General features: G+C 39.7%; 1 protein-coding gene across 1 annotated transcript; it reads left to right on the top strand.

Annotated features, from left to right (window-relative positions):
- Positions 1–459: 459 nt before the first annotated feature.
- mttp (microsomal triglyceride transfer protein) lies at positions 460–12,520 on the top strand. Its single transcript, XM_071526272.1, is given in 18 exon segments — positions 460–575; positions 2,012–2,199; positions 3,023–3,166; positions 4,934–5,041; positions 5,151–5,267; positions 5,358–5,497; positions 5,579–5,729; positions 6,313–6,470; positions 6,660–6,831; positions 7,255–7,362; positions 7,587–7,799; positions 7,907–8,118; positions 8,342–8,439; positions 8,908–9,029; positions 9,296–9,523; positions 9,720–9,844; positions 11,400–11,570; positions 11,748–12,520. Coding segments are annotated over 18 exon segments (2,664 nt in total). The 5' UTR covers positions 460–514; the 3' UTR covers positions 11,896–12,520.
- The last annotated feature ends 3,883 nt before the right edge of the window (positions 12,521–16,403 follow it).

The raw sequence follows: 16,403 nt of genomic DNA, 5'->3' as shown, positions 1-16,403 counted from the left end.
AATATAACTAGATGCTCTTATCTTTTTGCGCTGAAGGAAATAAAAAACGAAAGTAGAGTAGTTTTTTTTTTTTGCAGGATACAAATAACATTGCCGTTATTGTTACGGACCATAGTTTATTTATTTGGGCGTATATTGGAAATCTATAACGTAGAGGGCAATTCTCACTTGTCGCTTGATGAATCTAATCAATCAGATAATCCCATTTTAATTGATTAGCCTATCACATGGCCGCGGCAGACGCAGCTACTGCCCCCTGTATAAAGAGGCACCTCGCTGCACCTATCGATAGCAGCAGTTATTGTCAAATCTCTGCTCCACAGGTTAATGATTTGCGGGTTAAATCGTACTTAGAACTTGAGCGTGGAGTTTGGAGTCTGCCCTCCCTTCTGATAAAACATAATAGGAGCAGTTCGGACTTGCCAAGCCTTTCTTTTTGGCCTTTTGGTGCCAGTTCAACCGCTGGCTTCTTTTAGTCGGTTTGATTCTTCCGGTTAAAGAGAGAGAATACACAATGTTAACTCTCGTTGTGTTCTTGCTTTGCACAGCATCGTCTTTCTCAGCTGCTGCTAAAGGTGAGTTGATGTGTTTCTAACGTTGTTGGTGTTAGAAATGTTTCATGACAGCAAGGTGTTTGGGGGCCAGCAGGGTCTTCCAGCAAATCATGTAATTAATCTCTGATGAGTTTACTACTTTTATTGGTGTGTTGCCTTACAGAATATGGGCAGATATTTATATGAATGACATTGTTTATAGGGAAAATCCACCCTACAAACCAGAAATTCATGTTGTTTCTATGAACAGACAACTCGGTCAGTACTTAACATGACATAAAAACATAAACATAACCCAACATGAACACCTTTCTGTCACCTGGAGGCCTAACATGGAGCTTCTCCATAGACAGTGAATTAGAAAGTGACTTTGTGGTCTTACAGAATGTTTGTTTGAGCTTGTGCAACCAAACAAGCTTCATTTCACTGTGTCACTAAGAGTTTCAAAATGAATCCATACTGGTGGAAATCACCCTGGGTTTTGTTACAATGACCACAATGTGTTGTTTGGTAACATCACCAATAAGATTAGAGTCTTGTTTCTCTTGCTTCTGGGGTGGAAAGAGGCAAGTTCATAAACAGAAAAGGAATAAAACACAAATGAATTCTGTTTCAATTTGTGTTTTGCTTCAGCATATTCCTCAAATGTCTCAGTCATTCATTGGTGTCAAACAGACCCATGTTGCAGTATTTGTTGAATTCACCACCACGTTTCTTTGTGACCGGTGATGAAATCAAATACTGACACGTCAGTCTGTCTTTCCTCATGGTCTGATGTCACATCTAAGGGAATGCTTCACATTAATAGAGTAAAGGAGAGATTTTTTATCTAGTCTTGGAACACACCTAGTTAAATGACTGCTGATTGAGGCCTAGTTACCTTGGCACTTTCCACAGCTGAAGCATACTAATGTAAAGGAAACTAAAAATGAAAGAAAAGAAAAAGCACTGTGTGTAGTGGAAGTTCTCCTTTGAAAAGTTTCATGTTGAATTGCGTTTGGGAATTGAAATACACAGCATGCTAAAGGTTATGTGGTCACAGGTAAAACATACTTGGTATTACATATAATAACATAACAGCTAATGACTTTAAAACTCAGTCTTGGTGGGTTTGTCCATTTGTTACAGAGATACTTTGTTTACAGTTAATGTTATTAATTATTATGCATTTAAGTGCATCTTGTCTCACAATAATTAAATGCAACACCATGTTTGATGTCTGTGTAGGGTGTTTGTGCTTATTTTTTTTTTTTTAATTACAATGACTTTTTCCATACTAGATAAAAACTATCTTTCACATTGTTTCAGTCACAAGTTTCACTAGATTTCAAGTCGGCTCCTTTGAGTTTTAAGTCTATATGAACATAGCTGAGAATCTTGCTGTATGTCCCTCGCATTTTCTTCCTATTCACTTCACATCTGTTCATCCTCTGAGTGTGTTTTCTGTGTTTCTTCAGGTGGTGGTGCTGGACCCCGGTTGAATAATGACCAGCTGTACAAATTCAGCTACACCACTGAGGTCCTGGTAGACAGAGCCAGGGGGTCAAAAGAGGGCAGTGCTGGCTATAGGATTTCAACTGATGTGGATGTTCACCTAGTTTGGAGAGATCCGAGCAGCAAGGATGACCAGCTGATTCGACTGGCGGTATGTGGCACAGTCACACGTCCAAAGGGGACGCAAATTATGTTATCATGTCAAAATGAATGAATGAGATGGAAAGTATTTCTGAAAGTGTCAAGCAAACAATGTCAAATGAATCAGAAGATAATCATTATAATCCACTTAACCTAGTAAAATACACTAACAGCCAAAAGTCACACCACATTTTTCTTTATTTTTACTATTTTTCACATTTTAGAATAATAGTAAATACATCAAAAGTATGAAATAACACAAATGGAATTATGCAGCGACCAAAAAAGTGTTAAACAAATCAAAACTTCAAAAAGAAAAAATCTTATATTTTAGATTCTTTAAAGTAGCCGCCCTTTGCCTTGATGGAAAGGCAAAAGCTTTGGAAAGAAATTCATACATAGGCATCAATTTCACTATTTATATTTGTCTAAGAAACTAATTTAAAGCATTTAAGCTTAAGCCTTTAGATCAAAATGGCTTTAAGATAATGAAAAACATAGTACATTCAATCAGGTGTGTCCAAACTTTTGACTGATAGTGCATATAATGTCAACGAAAACACATTTGCAAAATATTGCCAATAATGAAACAAAAGCAAGGCATAAAAAACAAAGTTTCATGGGATTGCTACATTCTCAGTTATGACTACACACACACACCATTGATCACAATGGGAGTAAATAAACATACTTTTCTTCAGAGTAGCTGCTGGTGCGTTGACCATGCACACTGACCCTGATGAATCCCTGTCTAATAAATCAGGCTTTTATCTGCGGGCCTCCTCTCCCTCTACACACACACCTTTGACATGCCGCCTCTCTCTGGCCAATAGATCTCAAATGTGAGGATCGAGCCTGCGACCAAACGACCAGAGAAGAAGAACATCCTGCAGGGCTCCACAGCAGAAAGCCTCATGGGAAAGGCCAAACTAGCTGCTCTGACGAAGCCTTTCTTGGTGCATCTGAAAAACGGAAAGGTAAGAGCTACTGTATATGGACACTTTGTTAGGGGAACATACATGACAACCCATAAAAAGACAAAATAATTGGGTAGTTACATTGCACTTTTGTTTATTTATACACTCACTGAAGCAAAACAAGTAGTGCTTTCAGCTAATTTATCATTTTACACCAGTGAGATGTGTTTACTTCAGCCATGTTAGAGAGTCAGGACTCAGTTTCCAGCACACCGCTGCCAGCATTGTTGTTGGCTTTAGACTCGGTATTAAGGAAAGTTTTATTGCCATGTGCTAGTGTGATGATGCTGGCAGGGAAAATACCAGACAGATTTGTGTGCGTGCAAAGGTCAACAGGTTCAGAGGGTCAGTGAATGAATAAGCCTCTCTTCAGGAATAGCTGCTGGTTGGGATAAAGCACACACTGTGTCCTCACTGGTTGTGAGATGTTGGGAGTTCAAGCCAAGTTCCCTCCACTAATATCTAATAAATATCTAATAATAAATATTTAAAATAAAATAAAATAAAATAAAATAAAGCATAAATGCCTCAAAATGATTGCTAGGTATCTCACCTTAAGACTCTGGAAATTAATGAGACTACACTGCTGTATGGCAACAAGTTCCATTTTACAATGCCTGCTGTAGAAAAATGCTGGCACTAAAGAGACTAAAGAGTCCCTCATTTGGTATCTATATTTTTTGGTTTTTGTGTTTTTTGTTTTTTTTTATCTGTTAGGTCCCAGCTGAATGATCTAATTTAATCTAATGTCCATTATATAGTGCAGTATAGTATAGTGCATTGTTGTAGTCTTGGCTTTCCACTACGCCATGATGTTTGTGAGTGAGGTCTACAGTGGTGTCAAAACTACTTATCCTGTTTATTATTATTTCAAATTGAAAAAATATGCATAACTGTTGTATAACAGTGAGCCCCCACTGGTAAAATCTTGCAAAATTTAGATAAAATTGCACTTCTTAGGCTTCCTCTTGGTATAGTGAGGAGTATAGCCAAGCAAATTAGCACTGAAGAATGACTCTGGCACAGCAGTGTTTCCCACAAGCTCTTAGGTTATTTCTGCTGATGGCAGGCCGGGGGAGGGAAAATACGCACAGTAAGACTGGCCAATCTATTTATGGTGGGCCTATCTGATATTGTGGTGGGGAACCACAAATTAATCTACATATAGGAGACGCTGTAGAATGATGTCATGGGCTGCTTTGTGCGCTCCTGACCTGGACATCGAGTCAATCATTTAGACACACTGAAGCCCCACAGTACATTGGAACAAAATCAGGTCTAAATGAGAGGCTAATGACAAATTATCAGGGATTCACATTTATCTAACCACTGTTAGGTCACTTATCTATTAGAGAAATGTAGACTTGGCACAAAATATTTTGAAAACATATCTTTTTTTAAAAGTTAATTTAGCCTATCATGTTTAACACTGATATTGAGTGTTAAACATGATAGATCCCAGCCAACTGAGCCACCAGGATGCTCCATCTTTTTAATTTAATTTAGTAGTGAATAAAATGCAGTAATGGTAACATAGATTGGAGTTAGAGTGGATGCGCCTATGTGAAAGTGTGCAAAGGAAAACTGACACCCTGATGGAAGCCTTTGTGAGCTGCAACATGTAGGTCATTTGCCTCAGTTGATTTATCTGCTGGTCGAAGAGCCTTGTTGGCAGTAGTTTGAAAACATTATATCATGCGCTAAAGAATTACTAATGAATTCAAAGTGTGTTAAACTTATTGATTTATTATTGCACATCTACTCTAGGTGAAGGCGTTTTACTCCTATTGGGCAGAGCCTGCAACCATCAAGAACTTAAAAAGAGGAGTGGCCAGCTTACTGCAAGTACAGCTCAATACTGGGAAGGTTATCGAGGTAAATGATGTGATACTTTTCTCAACACATTTATTCATGTTTTTTCATGTTTATCATATCTGAACGCATGTAAGTAACTTGAACTACTTTGCCTGGTATCTGGGAACAGAATGACGTGTCTGGGCGGTGCACAGTGGAGTACAAGGCAGTGAAGGGCCAAGTCACGAGAACCAAGATGCTGGACACCTGCAAGACTGCAGAGACCAGCTTCACCACACACAGTCAGGTTAGTCGGCATCCAGGCCCAACTCACAGCGCTGAAATATGATTTGTGCTGAGTCATGAACATCTCTTGCCTCAATTCGTTCCCCTTCAGGTCTTGGGTGTGAGCAGCAAGTCCAGCTCTGTTACAGTGTTCACACTTGAGGACGGTTTCATCAAGTCAGCCGTGGCCGAAGAGACGCACACACTCGCTGTAAACGCTCGGAGATCTAATGCAGCTAAAGTCGTGTCCAGGTAAATACATAAAGAGAGATTAAATCTGTGGCGCAGTGTCAATATGAGCGCACTTACAATTTAGATTTTCTCTCTTCCCAGGCAAACCTTCACACTGCTGGGGACGGAGGCGGGGCCACTGGAGGTTGCTGGGAAAGATGTCGCTGGGGTTGTCAAGTCCCTTGATGCCAAACTGGCAGCTGTTGGTGTCATAGCTGAGAAAGTCAAACCCCAGTGCAAGGGCTGTCCATCAGTGAGTGGCTTTTCACTTTCACACAGATGAAAGATTTTCATATGGAAATATAGTTTCACTGATATTGAGTGTTAAAAAGAAGAATTTCTCTGTAGCCAATCAATTTTTAAACAATCACTTCTGGTAACACTTTAGATTAGGGAACACATATTAACTACTAACTATGAGGTTTCCCTCACTAGTTAAATAATTTCCCTCAATAATATGTGATACTAGCACTTTATAAGCCCCATACTGAGCAAAGCATACTAAGAGCCCAACTCATGTGCTTCCTTACTGACTGCTATAAGCATTAATTAGGAGGCTATTGAGGGAAAACAAGCTATACTTGTAGAATGCAATAGAGCAGAATATGGTGCTAATAAGTGGTTTGTAATGAATAATAATGAACCAATACACTACTAATATGCATGTTAATAAGCAACTTATTAATAGTTAATATGTGTTCCCTAATCTGAAGTGTTACCTCACTTCTTTTTATTAACCAAATATGACCCTAAATAGAGATTCCCCATGTAAATAGATTTTTTTGACTGTCTTCTACTGTCTTCTGATCCCCTCTCCCCTCTGTTCCCTCTCCTAGCTTTTTGAGCACTGGCAGTCTCATCAGAAGCAGCTGGAGCCAGCCGGCCTCTCCAAGGTCACGGCTCCTCGCAGCTTCCTGGCGCTCATCCAGAGCATTAGGAAGGCTTCCAAGGACGAGATCCTCAAAGTGCTGAAGAGTGCCAGCAAGACGGCCCTGTAAACACACTCTTCCTTTCCTACATCTTAATTACTAGCTACCGTCTCCCTTCACTGTTCTAATTGTGTATTGTTCCCCAAGACACTAAATTAGTCTGACTTTTAAAATCAAGGATGTAAGGACCCAGTAATGCCATAGTTACCTGCTATGTGTGTCTAACTTTTAATTTTAATTTTAATTTTCACCAGCCCTCAGGTGGTGGACACTGTCACCTCCTCCCAGACCGTGGCATCCCTGGATGCCATGCTGGAATTCCTCAACTTCACCGACGTCAAAGGTTTGGTTCTGCAGGAGAGGTTCCTCTATGCATGTGGCTTCGCCTCACATCCCAATGAGAGGATGCTTCAGGCTCTGTGGTGAGTACTTCATTGTGGTCAGTAGCTGATAACAGAATTGGCACCTCCACTTTCTTATTAGAGAAAATTGTAAGACTTGCCTTCATTTAGAACAGTGGTTCCCAACCTTTTTGGCTTGTGACCCCTTTAAATATTGCCTACTCACAAACCCCCGTCACAGGCTGCATATACAGCAGAGAGCAGTGAGCAGTTCAACCAAAGAATGTTTAATTTGATTAATTATCAGAGGCTGAAAACTATTTAGTATTTCACAAGAAAAAAAAGCAAAAAACAGAGAAAAATCAGAAATAGGCATGATAATGAATCTGTATAGTAGAAATGTGTTTCTTTCCTATCCCAGAAATCCTCTCGCAGTCCCCAGGTTGAGAACCGCTGATCTAGAACATATAATTGCCATCAATTATAATGACAACTGTTTCGTTCTCAGGACATTTCCAAGGGAAAGATTGGCAGCACCGACATCAAAGAGTCAGTGGTGATCATTATGGGAGCGCTGGTCCACAAGCTCTGTCAGAAAGGAGGCTGCAATTTACCGGTGAGTCTCCAAGAAGATATCATTAATGATTAGTCACAACTGGATTAAAATGGACCTCTTATTATACAACATGTGACTGTATCATGTCCGGATATAAACTGGTTAGAATTGGTTGTTTGTTGTTAAGCTTAAAGACCTGAAAATGTATATTTCCTGTGCTGAAACTGAACCAAGCTGGATTGAACAGTTGAGTGATGATTCTCTGCATTACGTTCACCTCTCAGACGGTGGTCCAGGTGAAGAAGATGATTTTAGAAGGTCCTGCCAGCACACAGGTCGAGGCAGAGGTCCAGATGTTCCTTCTGGCTTTGAAGAACTCTCTGCTCCCCGAGGCCATCCCAATCTTTTCTAAATATGCTGAGTCGGAGGTGGGAGCGTACAGCACCATCGCGCTGACCGCCTTACAGCGATACGATGTCGCTCTCATTACTGACGAGGTAAGTCATACATGCCATTTCGTATAAACTGATGTGCGTGAATGTTGCTATTGAATTGAACTAACAGAAATCAAAACCGAAAATGTGTTCTGTCATTTCAATGTTAGGTAAAAAGGACGGTGAACAGGGTTTACCACCAGAACCGACGGATCTACGAGAAGAACGTGAGAGCCGCCGCTGCTGATGTCATCCTGAGCAGCAACCCCTCCTACATAGAGGTCAAGAATGTGCTGCTGTCCATTGGAAACTTGCCCCATGAAATGAACAAGTACATGCTGTCTAAGATCCAGGACATCCTGCACTTCCAGATGCCTGCCAGGTATGTTGTGTCTGATGTAGGATATCCAGTGGACATAGAAATTTATAGAAATATAAATTTCCTGTATAGAGGGCTAGACATTTCTGAGAAGAGTGACAAAATAAGAGTCATTTATAATAAACATGAATAATATAAATTAAACATTTACCAATATACAGGATTTGATGTTGCAGTTTCTTGTGTTTCTTCCTTGTAATTAATTATTATTTTTTTCATTTTTCAGCAAAATTGTACGACAAGCTATGAAGGACATGATTTCCCATAACTATGACCGTTTTTCAAAAGTCGGGTCATCATCTGCGTACTCAGGCTTCATGGCAAGTGAGTGACAAGTTTTGGTGTTTTTAAAAAAATCCAAACTAACCCCCATCCTAAGGCTGAAAAAATACTACACAAGAAATTGTTCCTAGATCTAGTCCCAGTCAGCCCATGATGGACTTAATGAAACTGAGAGATAACAATGTTGTTAGAAATTTTCAATGAGAACACATTTTCATGCTCCGATTGTCAGTTTCCCTGCACTCACAAGTTGAGTCAAGGGGTCAAGCCTTAACATTAAGAGTATAGTTATGCACATTCTCAGTACTGTAGTTTAGATTTGGCTCTTCACAATAGGTAAATACAGTATGGTTTGATTCCTTAGTTTGTGAGTTGGAGTCTTGTTGTCCAATGTTTTTTAGCCATAAGATAAATAACAGCATGCAGATTGAATGTTCTTAATGGCATGCCTGACCTCACTAAATAAATGCCACATCAATAAATTAAACAAAATAAATCCACTTCTTGCAGAATCTGCTGATGTCACATCCACATACAGTCTGGACATCCTGTATTCTGGCTCTGGGATCCTGAGGAGAAGCAACATGAACATTTACGGTGCTAGTAAAGGAGCCCTGCTACACGGTCTACAGGTGAAGCAACCACACGGAAGATTAGAAATTAATTACTGTAATTTATGCAAAACATGCTTATGATGTTGCAGCAGTACTGTTGTAGAGTTTGCTTTCCATCCCATACAGGCAGTATAGTGTATTCATTAGATATAACTTGAGCTATTAGATTTTGGGAAAAGGCATTTTCATGTAGCGTAAGCAAAATATCAGAACAAATATCAAATATCTACTCAGATATCTAGACACCAGCTCCTGTTCTCAATGAAATCCTTCATGTTTCCCAGGTGGCAATTGAAGCCCAGGGTCTGGAGTCCCTGATCGCTGCCACAGCCGACGAGGGAGAGGAAGACTTGGAGTCCTTCGCTGGGATGTCGGCTCTGCTGTTCGACGTCCAGCTGAGGCCCGTCACGTTCTTCAAGGGTTACAGTGACCTCATGTCCAAAATGTTCTCCATGTCCGGGGAGCCCATGAATGTAGTGAAGGGTCTCATCTTGCTGACTGATCACTCTGAGGTACGTGCCAAATTGATACAAGGATTGTGGTGCTTCTGACCACTTTCTCTGGAAGTGATGCGTGTCAAGGACGTTTTTACAGTTTTTTAACACAAATTCTCAATTATCGTTGTGTCAAAAGTTGGACTCAGACATAACCAAGTCTTCCTTTGTGTGGTGTTCTCTCTTCTTTTCCTGCTTGTCGTTGGTCCTCCAGGTCATCCAGCTCCAGTCCGGTCTGAAGGCGAGTGCAGAGTTTCAGGGAGGCTTAGCCATCGACATCTCTGGAGGCATGGAGATCAGTCTGTGGTACAGGGAGTCCAAGACCAGCGTCAACAACAGGTAACAGTCCAGATGGTTGTAGAATGACACTATGATAAAGATATTACAGTTAAATTACTGCTACAGCTGTGTTGACATGTTGCTAAACCGCCGCCGGGATTGTTATTTCAGAAAAGCTTTTACATAATTTGTTATGTGCCATGTGGGTCACAGCCTCTTAAGTGCGACCAGGAGATAAGAAATTATCTCACTGGGTGTACTTTTTCACGTCGACGCTATCTGTTATGTTTAAGTTGTTAGGGATGTAATGCAAATGCAGGGCAAAGGCCTCGTGATGGACGTGACCCTCGGCCCCGAAAACAACCTTTGTGATCTAAAGGGAAGTTGTTTCAGAGGGCCCGGCTATGTCACCGCACTGTAAATAGATTCATGTTGATGTTGGATTTATGTGAAATTTAGATGGTCTATAAGCGTTGCCTGATTCAGTTCTTCCACCGGTACGCTGGACGTATTCCAGAATTGTGTCTGCGACTGTTCATGCCTATCTCATTACTGGATATGTGTGGATATGACGTCAGTTCTGTCATCCCTCTTGGTTCTCTATTTTAGAACAGTACTGTCAATACACAACAGGAGCTGCTGACATGGAGCGTATCATCATGCTCGTGTTGGATTTCTCGCAGCATCTGGTGATGAAATGGGATTTAAAGGGCAATGCCGCGGATTTTCAGTGTTTAAATACAGTGTGATTTTCCTATGCCTGATAATTAAGCGTGCATTAGTGACTCTTCGTTTCTGTCCCATAGAGCCAGAAACAAGGGCATTTAGAAGTTTCCCCAACACCCTTAGGTGTCACAACACACTAACACACAACTCCACTGAGAGAATATAGAAAAGGTTACTGTGAGAGCAACCAAATGGTATTTTCGGGGATCTAGGTTAGGGTGCGAATGACACAGGATTTGATATATTTCTTGGAACAATATTAGCCAATCAGAATCCAAAAAATGGTTTCAAACAAAATCAAGAGCTTCTGTGTTTTGAGGTCTCTTCATACAGACCCAGACAGACTCAGAATGTATTCTTCATTGGTTCACTTTGTCAGTGTTTTGGGCCACTATTAAAGGTGACATCTTGGATGGCACTTCAGGATGAGTTGATCCCTGTGTGCGGGGGAATGGCAGAGGCAGGTGAATGGATCAGCATAGTTGTACCTCTTCCACTCTGATAATAGACTGGCAGGCTATCTATAGCAGCAGAACAAACCACAGTGGCATCTTTGCCAAGGCATGCCTGCATGGGCAAAGTTACAGAGGTTGGATTTTCGAGTGGTCGGCATACGCTTTGATTTTTAAACATAAGGGGAAGTTGTTTCATATCAGTCGGACTCCACTGGCGAATGTTCTTGCAAGTGTTTAAGCTAACTGTTTGCTTTTGAGCCACTGCATGTCATGGCACAAATGTATGGTAAGCCACAAATACATAGACGGACACAGATCATATGCCATGAATATGTAAGATGCCCTTAAATTAGATCAAATGTGTTCAGCTGCTACTTAGGACTTTGTCTGCTGAAGACATTTTCACCACATTTTCAATTGGTTTTGGTTCCCAGGGGTGCTTTGGTGGTCACTGGCAACGTGACGGTCGACATGGACTTTGTCAGAACGGGGATGGAGGTCAGCTTCGAAACAGAGGCGTCGCTGGACTTCATCACCACTGTCCAGTTCTCAGAATATCCTTTCCTGGTGTGCATGCAGATGGACAAAACTACCTTCCCCTTCAGGTACTGTGGCAGACAGCATTCCTTCCTCTATGTAGTTTGAGTAAATGAAATAAAACAACACATGTAAACAGACTCTAGAAAGTGTAAAAGTAAGGATTTCATTATGTTTTGGGGAATCGTTAATGAATCAGCTCATACAAAACCTAATTTGTATTGATAATCTTGATCTGCTTTCAGTGAATACCTGACCAAGTATGAGAGCCTGCCGTCAGGGAAGAGCGTCATGTCGCGTAAGAGCAAGAAGCAGCTCGTCCCCGGCTCTGAATTCCCTCTTCACCAAGAGAACTCAAACATGTGCAAAAAGGTCTTTGACTCCAGCTGGTAGAGGAGACACAATGAACTATCCAAGGAGGAGGACTCTACTCAGCGTGGTCGCTCAACGAAGATTCATTACATTCAGGGACACCTATCACACCTCAGCCCCAAGCAGTGAAAGAGCAGAATAAGGGAAAGTGGTGTTTTTAACACATGCAATGTTTACATTCCTAGGAGTATTTAAGTCATTTTTAATTTGACATTTTTGTTTGAAATCAGGAATTCTTGCAGTGTCTTTTTATGGATTTCTTTGAACATGTATTTATAATGGGTACATATGTATGCTTTATTTGATACATAATACTCAGCGTGAATAGTACCACTGTGCCCGACACAGATGTAAATATCACTCTCAAGACATTGGATTAGCTTTCCCCCATGAATAGAAATGCTCCTATCTGTCAACATTCCTGTTTTTTTAATGAAATATGATGACTAAGGTGGAGCAATTGAGTATTGTCTAACTATATGTGACTGTATTACTGTTAGTACACTTGTACCAGAGTAATGGTATATAAATTTATTCCATTTTTCATAATCATGTTGGTGGATTTTTAATTGTGCACATAGTGTATTCTTTAAAAATCTTATTTACAAATGCCAATCCATCAACACTTGAATATATTTTTTTGTATGTGGCCATAATTGCTCTGTATTTCTGAAAACGTTTGGGTAGTTTTAAGACGTATTTGAGCTACTCTGTGAACTTGTGTTTCCTTATTTTGAGATCAGTTTGTTAGATTTGTAATTGGCTGACAATAAACATGCACTGGAGACACTTTGCCTTTTGACTCAGCTTGTGTTTACAGATTTTGCTTCTGCAAAATGAAACATGTAAAATATAAAGCAATGGAATGATTTGTGACCTTTGAAAGATGATTCTTGATGCCTTGTCAATAATTCAGACACAGTATCCACATAAGCTGTATACTGCAGTATGACTGTAAAAACAATATTGATTGGCCCAGCACATGGCCCTTATCAACACATATCAGAAAACATACAGCTGCAATATTGGAACTGTCTGCCTCTCTTTAACAGTAAAATAATAATCCCTGTATTGCAACTCTTAATAATAATAATAATTTGAAGATGGCACGTTCCTTAATGACAACCTGTATGCATCACAGCAGACCGTTCAAAATAAGATTTTCAACTCTGACATTCATCTACATATATTTTTATCTGCACTAGCAGGATATACAGCATATTCATGGTAGCTGTGGCATTTTCAGAGTAACTAAATGGCTTTTTGTTTTATGGCATGTCTTAATAGGAGGCGCTGCAGTGGCCTGAAGGAAACACACACTTGTTGATCCAGGTGAGGCAATAAATCTTGACTTTTCTTGTGTCACAGTTGTGACATCAGAGCCTCTACTGGCATCCAAACACAACAACTGGGCCTTAATGTAGATTCTTTAGAAACCACCGAGAGCAGCTGGGGGCAAACCAGTGTCTGCCAGTCTCGCTGCATCCATGGCAACGGAGTCAACAAACCAGCAAACTGTCAGGTTAAACTTAAGCCTCAGGCCGGGTGATGTTTCAGTGTCACCAGAAAGCTAACCTTGCACGATGGTGGATGCCAAAGCGTTAATACTTCTATTGGCATAAATCTGTTTGATTCCCTTTGACCCTTGTCATTTCTTTTTCATATGTTTTGATTTTTTATCAGCCTTGTTTCATAAACTGTAGAAAGCAGCAATAATCCAGATAGTGAGATAAAAAGAAATAAGTCCTAAATATAGGTAACACAGAAAGTATTTTTTCTTTCTACAGCATGCACTGCTGAAACAGTCCAAACAGTCCATTGCTGCTACAGTATTACTTTATCATTGAGAGGAATTGTTCAGAAATGTCTGTCAACTGATAATTATCAATGTACACAAAAAGTCTCTGCACTGGCCAATGCAGGACTAGAATAGGATGGATGTGTGAGAGATGCATGGTTTGACAGTTCTACAATTACTACCAAGGTTGTTAATGTATATTATAGTAATATACAGTATGTTTTTCATATATTACTATTATAGTTTAATTAGAAACTATATCTAATATACTGTATATATAATAATAGGTGTGATTTGATTACATGTTTAATTCTTACTCTAACAACATACTAGTACTCTTCGTAGATACTCACCTGGGTTTTGAAGCCTCACATTAGATAGGGACTGTGTCAAAACATTAAGAAGAAGCGACTGGACATTATATTGATATAAGTAGACACAAACATATTCAGTTAGCTTGCATTTTGAATTTATTCCAAACACATGTAGGTTTGTTAGTCTACAGTACACTCGCTTGTCATATTTCATTACTTTCAAGCTTGCATGTGCAACACTGCACTGCTTCTCCTCTCCAGGTCTCTCTCCTCTGTCATCCTGACCTCTGTCTCTTTCTGAGGCAGCCATTCAGCACAATCACATATCATGCAAAATACATACACAACGCCCCCGACATGACCGCCCTGCAGACCTCACAGCCGTTACGGCATTTCATTCAAACTGGTGCCCTTTGTCTTTGGACATTCACATGTACACATGTCTCTAACCATCTCACCTTCAATTAACCATCATTCTTAATATTTTCAAAAGCAAGCACTGATTGATGAGTCAATTTCTTCCGTTAGGCACAGTATCCCACATTAAGCCTTTAAGTCAGTAGGTTTGTGGAGGACATTTTGAAGAATGTTGACAAAAACAAATGTTAATATTATCCATCTTACAGTGCATTTCTTTGGGCAAAACTGACCTAAAATGATAACACATTTGTTTAATTTTACATTTTAGTCAAGTCCACATAGTGCTACTGCTATCACCAATGTTTTCAGCCATTCAGTGCTGTCAGTGTTTTTGACAAAATGGTGATAATCCAAGTGCATTAAGTACATTATTATAGTATTCACAGATAACAGACATTCAATAAACTGAATATATGCATGTGGGATAAAGGCATTCATGTATAACATGTTCATGACAACATTAGCTGATTTACTGGAGCATACAAATGGAAATATATGTGTGATTTACAGTATTCTTCACAGGGTATCAAAAGGAACATTTAAAGGACTAATTTTATATTATAAATAACCTCAACCGAAATCGGTGAATGAATATATCATTCTTTTTAATCTGCTCTGCCACATTTGAACAAAACAAATTGCTGTACATGCAAGTGCCTGCCCGTTTCACCAGAAGCACAATGGAAAGGAAATAAAAACACTCACCAGGAGAAATGAAGGAGTGTTGTGTGACAGTTCAGCCCTGAATGAACACTAATGCTTCACATGTTTATCTTATTATGGCAGGATGTAGACATATCACAGGTCTCTCTTTGGACTTGTTGATAGTTTCTAGAAAAAGTTACTGGTGATAGTCATTATTTGAAAACTTGGCTGAACTTGTTTTAATAATTTTCTTAAAGGGAGAAAAAACTATGACACTTTTATCATTTCTGCAACTGATGTTATAATTTCTAACTAAATAAATGCCTTAATTGCACTGCTGTCAATGACATAGGGGACAACAAACTCTGAAGGCTTAGTATTATGAATTAAAATAGTATTATTATGAATTAAATTGTATTATAAATTATGTGTACAAATTTGAATTACATTTAATTTCAAAATGCATTAAATCATGTGACATCAAATTACTCTATTAAGAGCAACCCATGTCCAATCTACTGCACAGTCAACAACAAATCTTCCAAATCACTGCATGAATTCATATCATTTGAAACGAAATCAACTCATAGGACAATTCATATAAAGTCTGTTGTCACATAATAATATGTATTTTACAGAATCCAGGTACATAGACTGACCAGCAGCTCCAAATACCTTTCATGTGTGTTTATTTTTGAAACATGCTAAAAACAGCGACCTACAGTATGCATTATTCCCACATGGGACGCTGATAAAGCTAAGTAAAGCACCTTCACTAAGCACAGTGATCCCTGTTGTCGCACTGCATATTCAAAAGGAAACAAGAGACAGGACAGAGAAAAGAAATAACATCAGAACGTCACTGTACAGAAACCAGTAATTAACAAGGTCACTGATACTAGTTTGGATGTGGTCAGTTTTCGGTGGCCATGCACAAGCTTACTGGAAACCTACATTTAAGCAAAAGTAGGGCTTGAGCAAGGGAAATTGCAGCTTTAAGTGTTTAAAGACACACCCCACACATGTATATTTGTCTATGTCTGCTACTGTATGCTCCTCTCTACAGTGAAGTAACCTGACTCCTTGTTGTATGGCCACAGAGTGCTGAAATGCCGTGCATAACTTCTAGCCACAAACACTGACAAATTCAGACAGACACGCACTGTCTCCTGTCTGCTTACACAAAAGTGTAAAATAAACCAAAACCAAATAGAGGAGGTTATCCCCTAAAAGTCTCAGCTGGCACCGGCTCCATTAAGCCCAACACTACTTAGGAAAAACTGACCTAAGTACATTGCTGAACTGGAGTCCCAGCCCCGCTTAGTCTGAGCAACACACTTGGTGTGTTTCTC

The sequence above is a fragment of the Centroberyx affinis genome, unplaced genomic scaffold (assembly GCF_046629955.1).
Source record: "Centroberyx affinis isolate AG114_WGS23_722 - 3 ecotype Tasmania unplaced genomic scaffold, CSIRO-AGI_Caff_v1 ptg001396l_1, whole genome shotgun sequence".
NCBI classification, from domain to species: Eukaryota; Metazoa; Chordata; class Actinopteri; order Beryciformes; family Berycidae; genus Centroberyx; species Centroberyx affinis.
The sequence above is the reverse complement of the archived record's forward strand: the minus strand, read 5'-3'. Positions and strand labels throughout refer to the sequence as shown.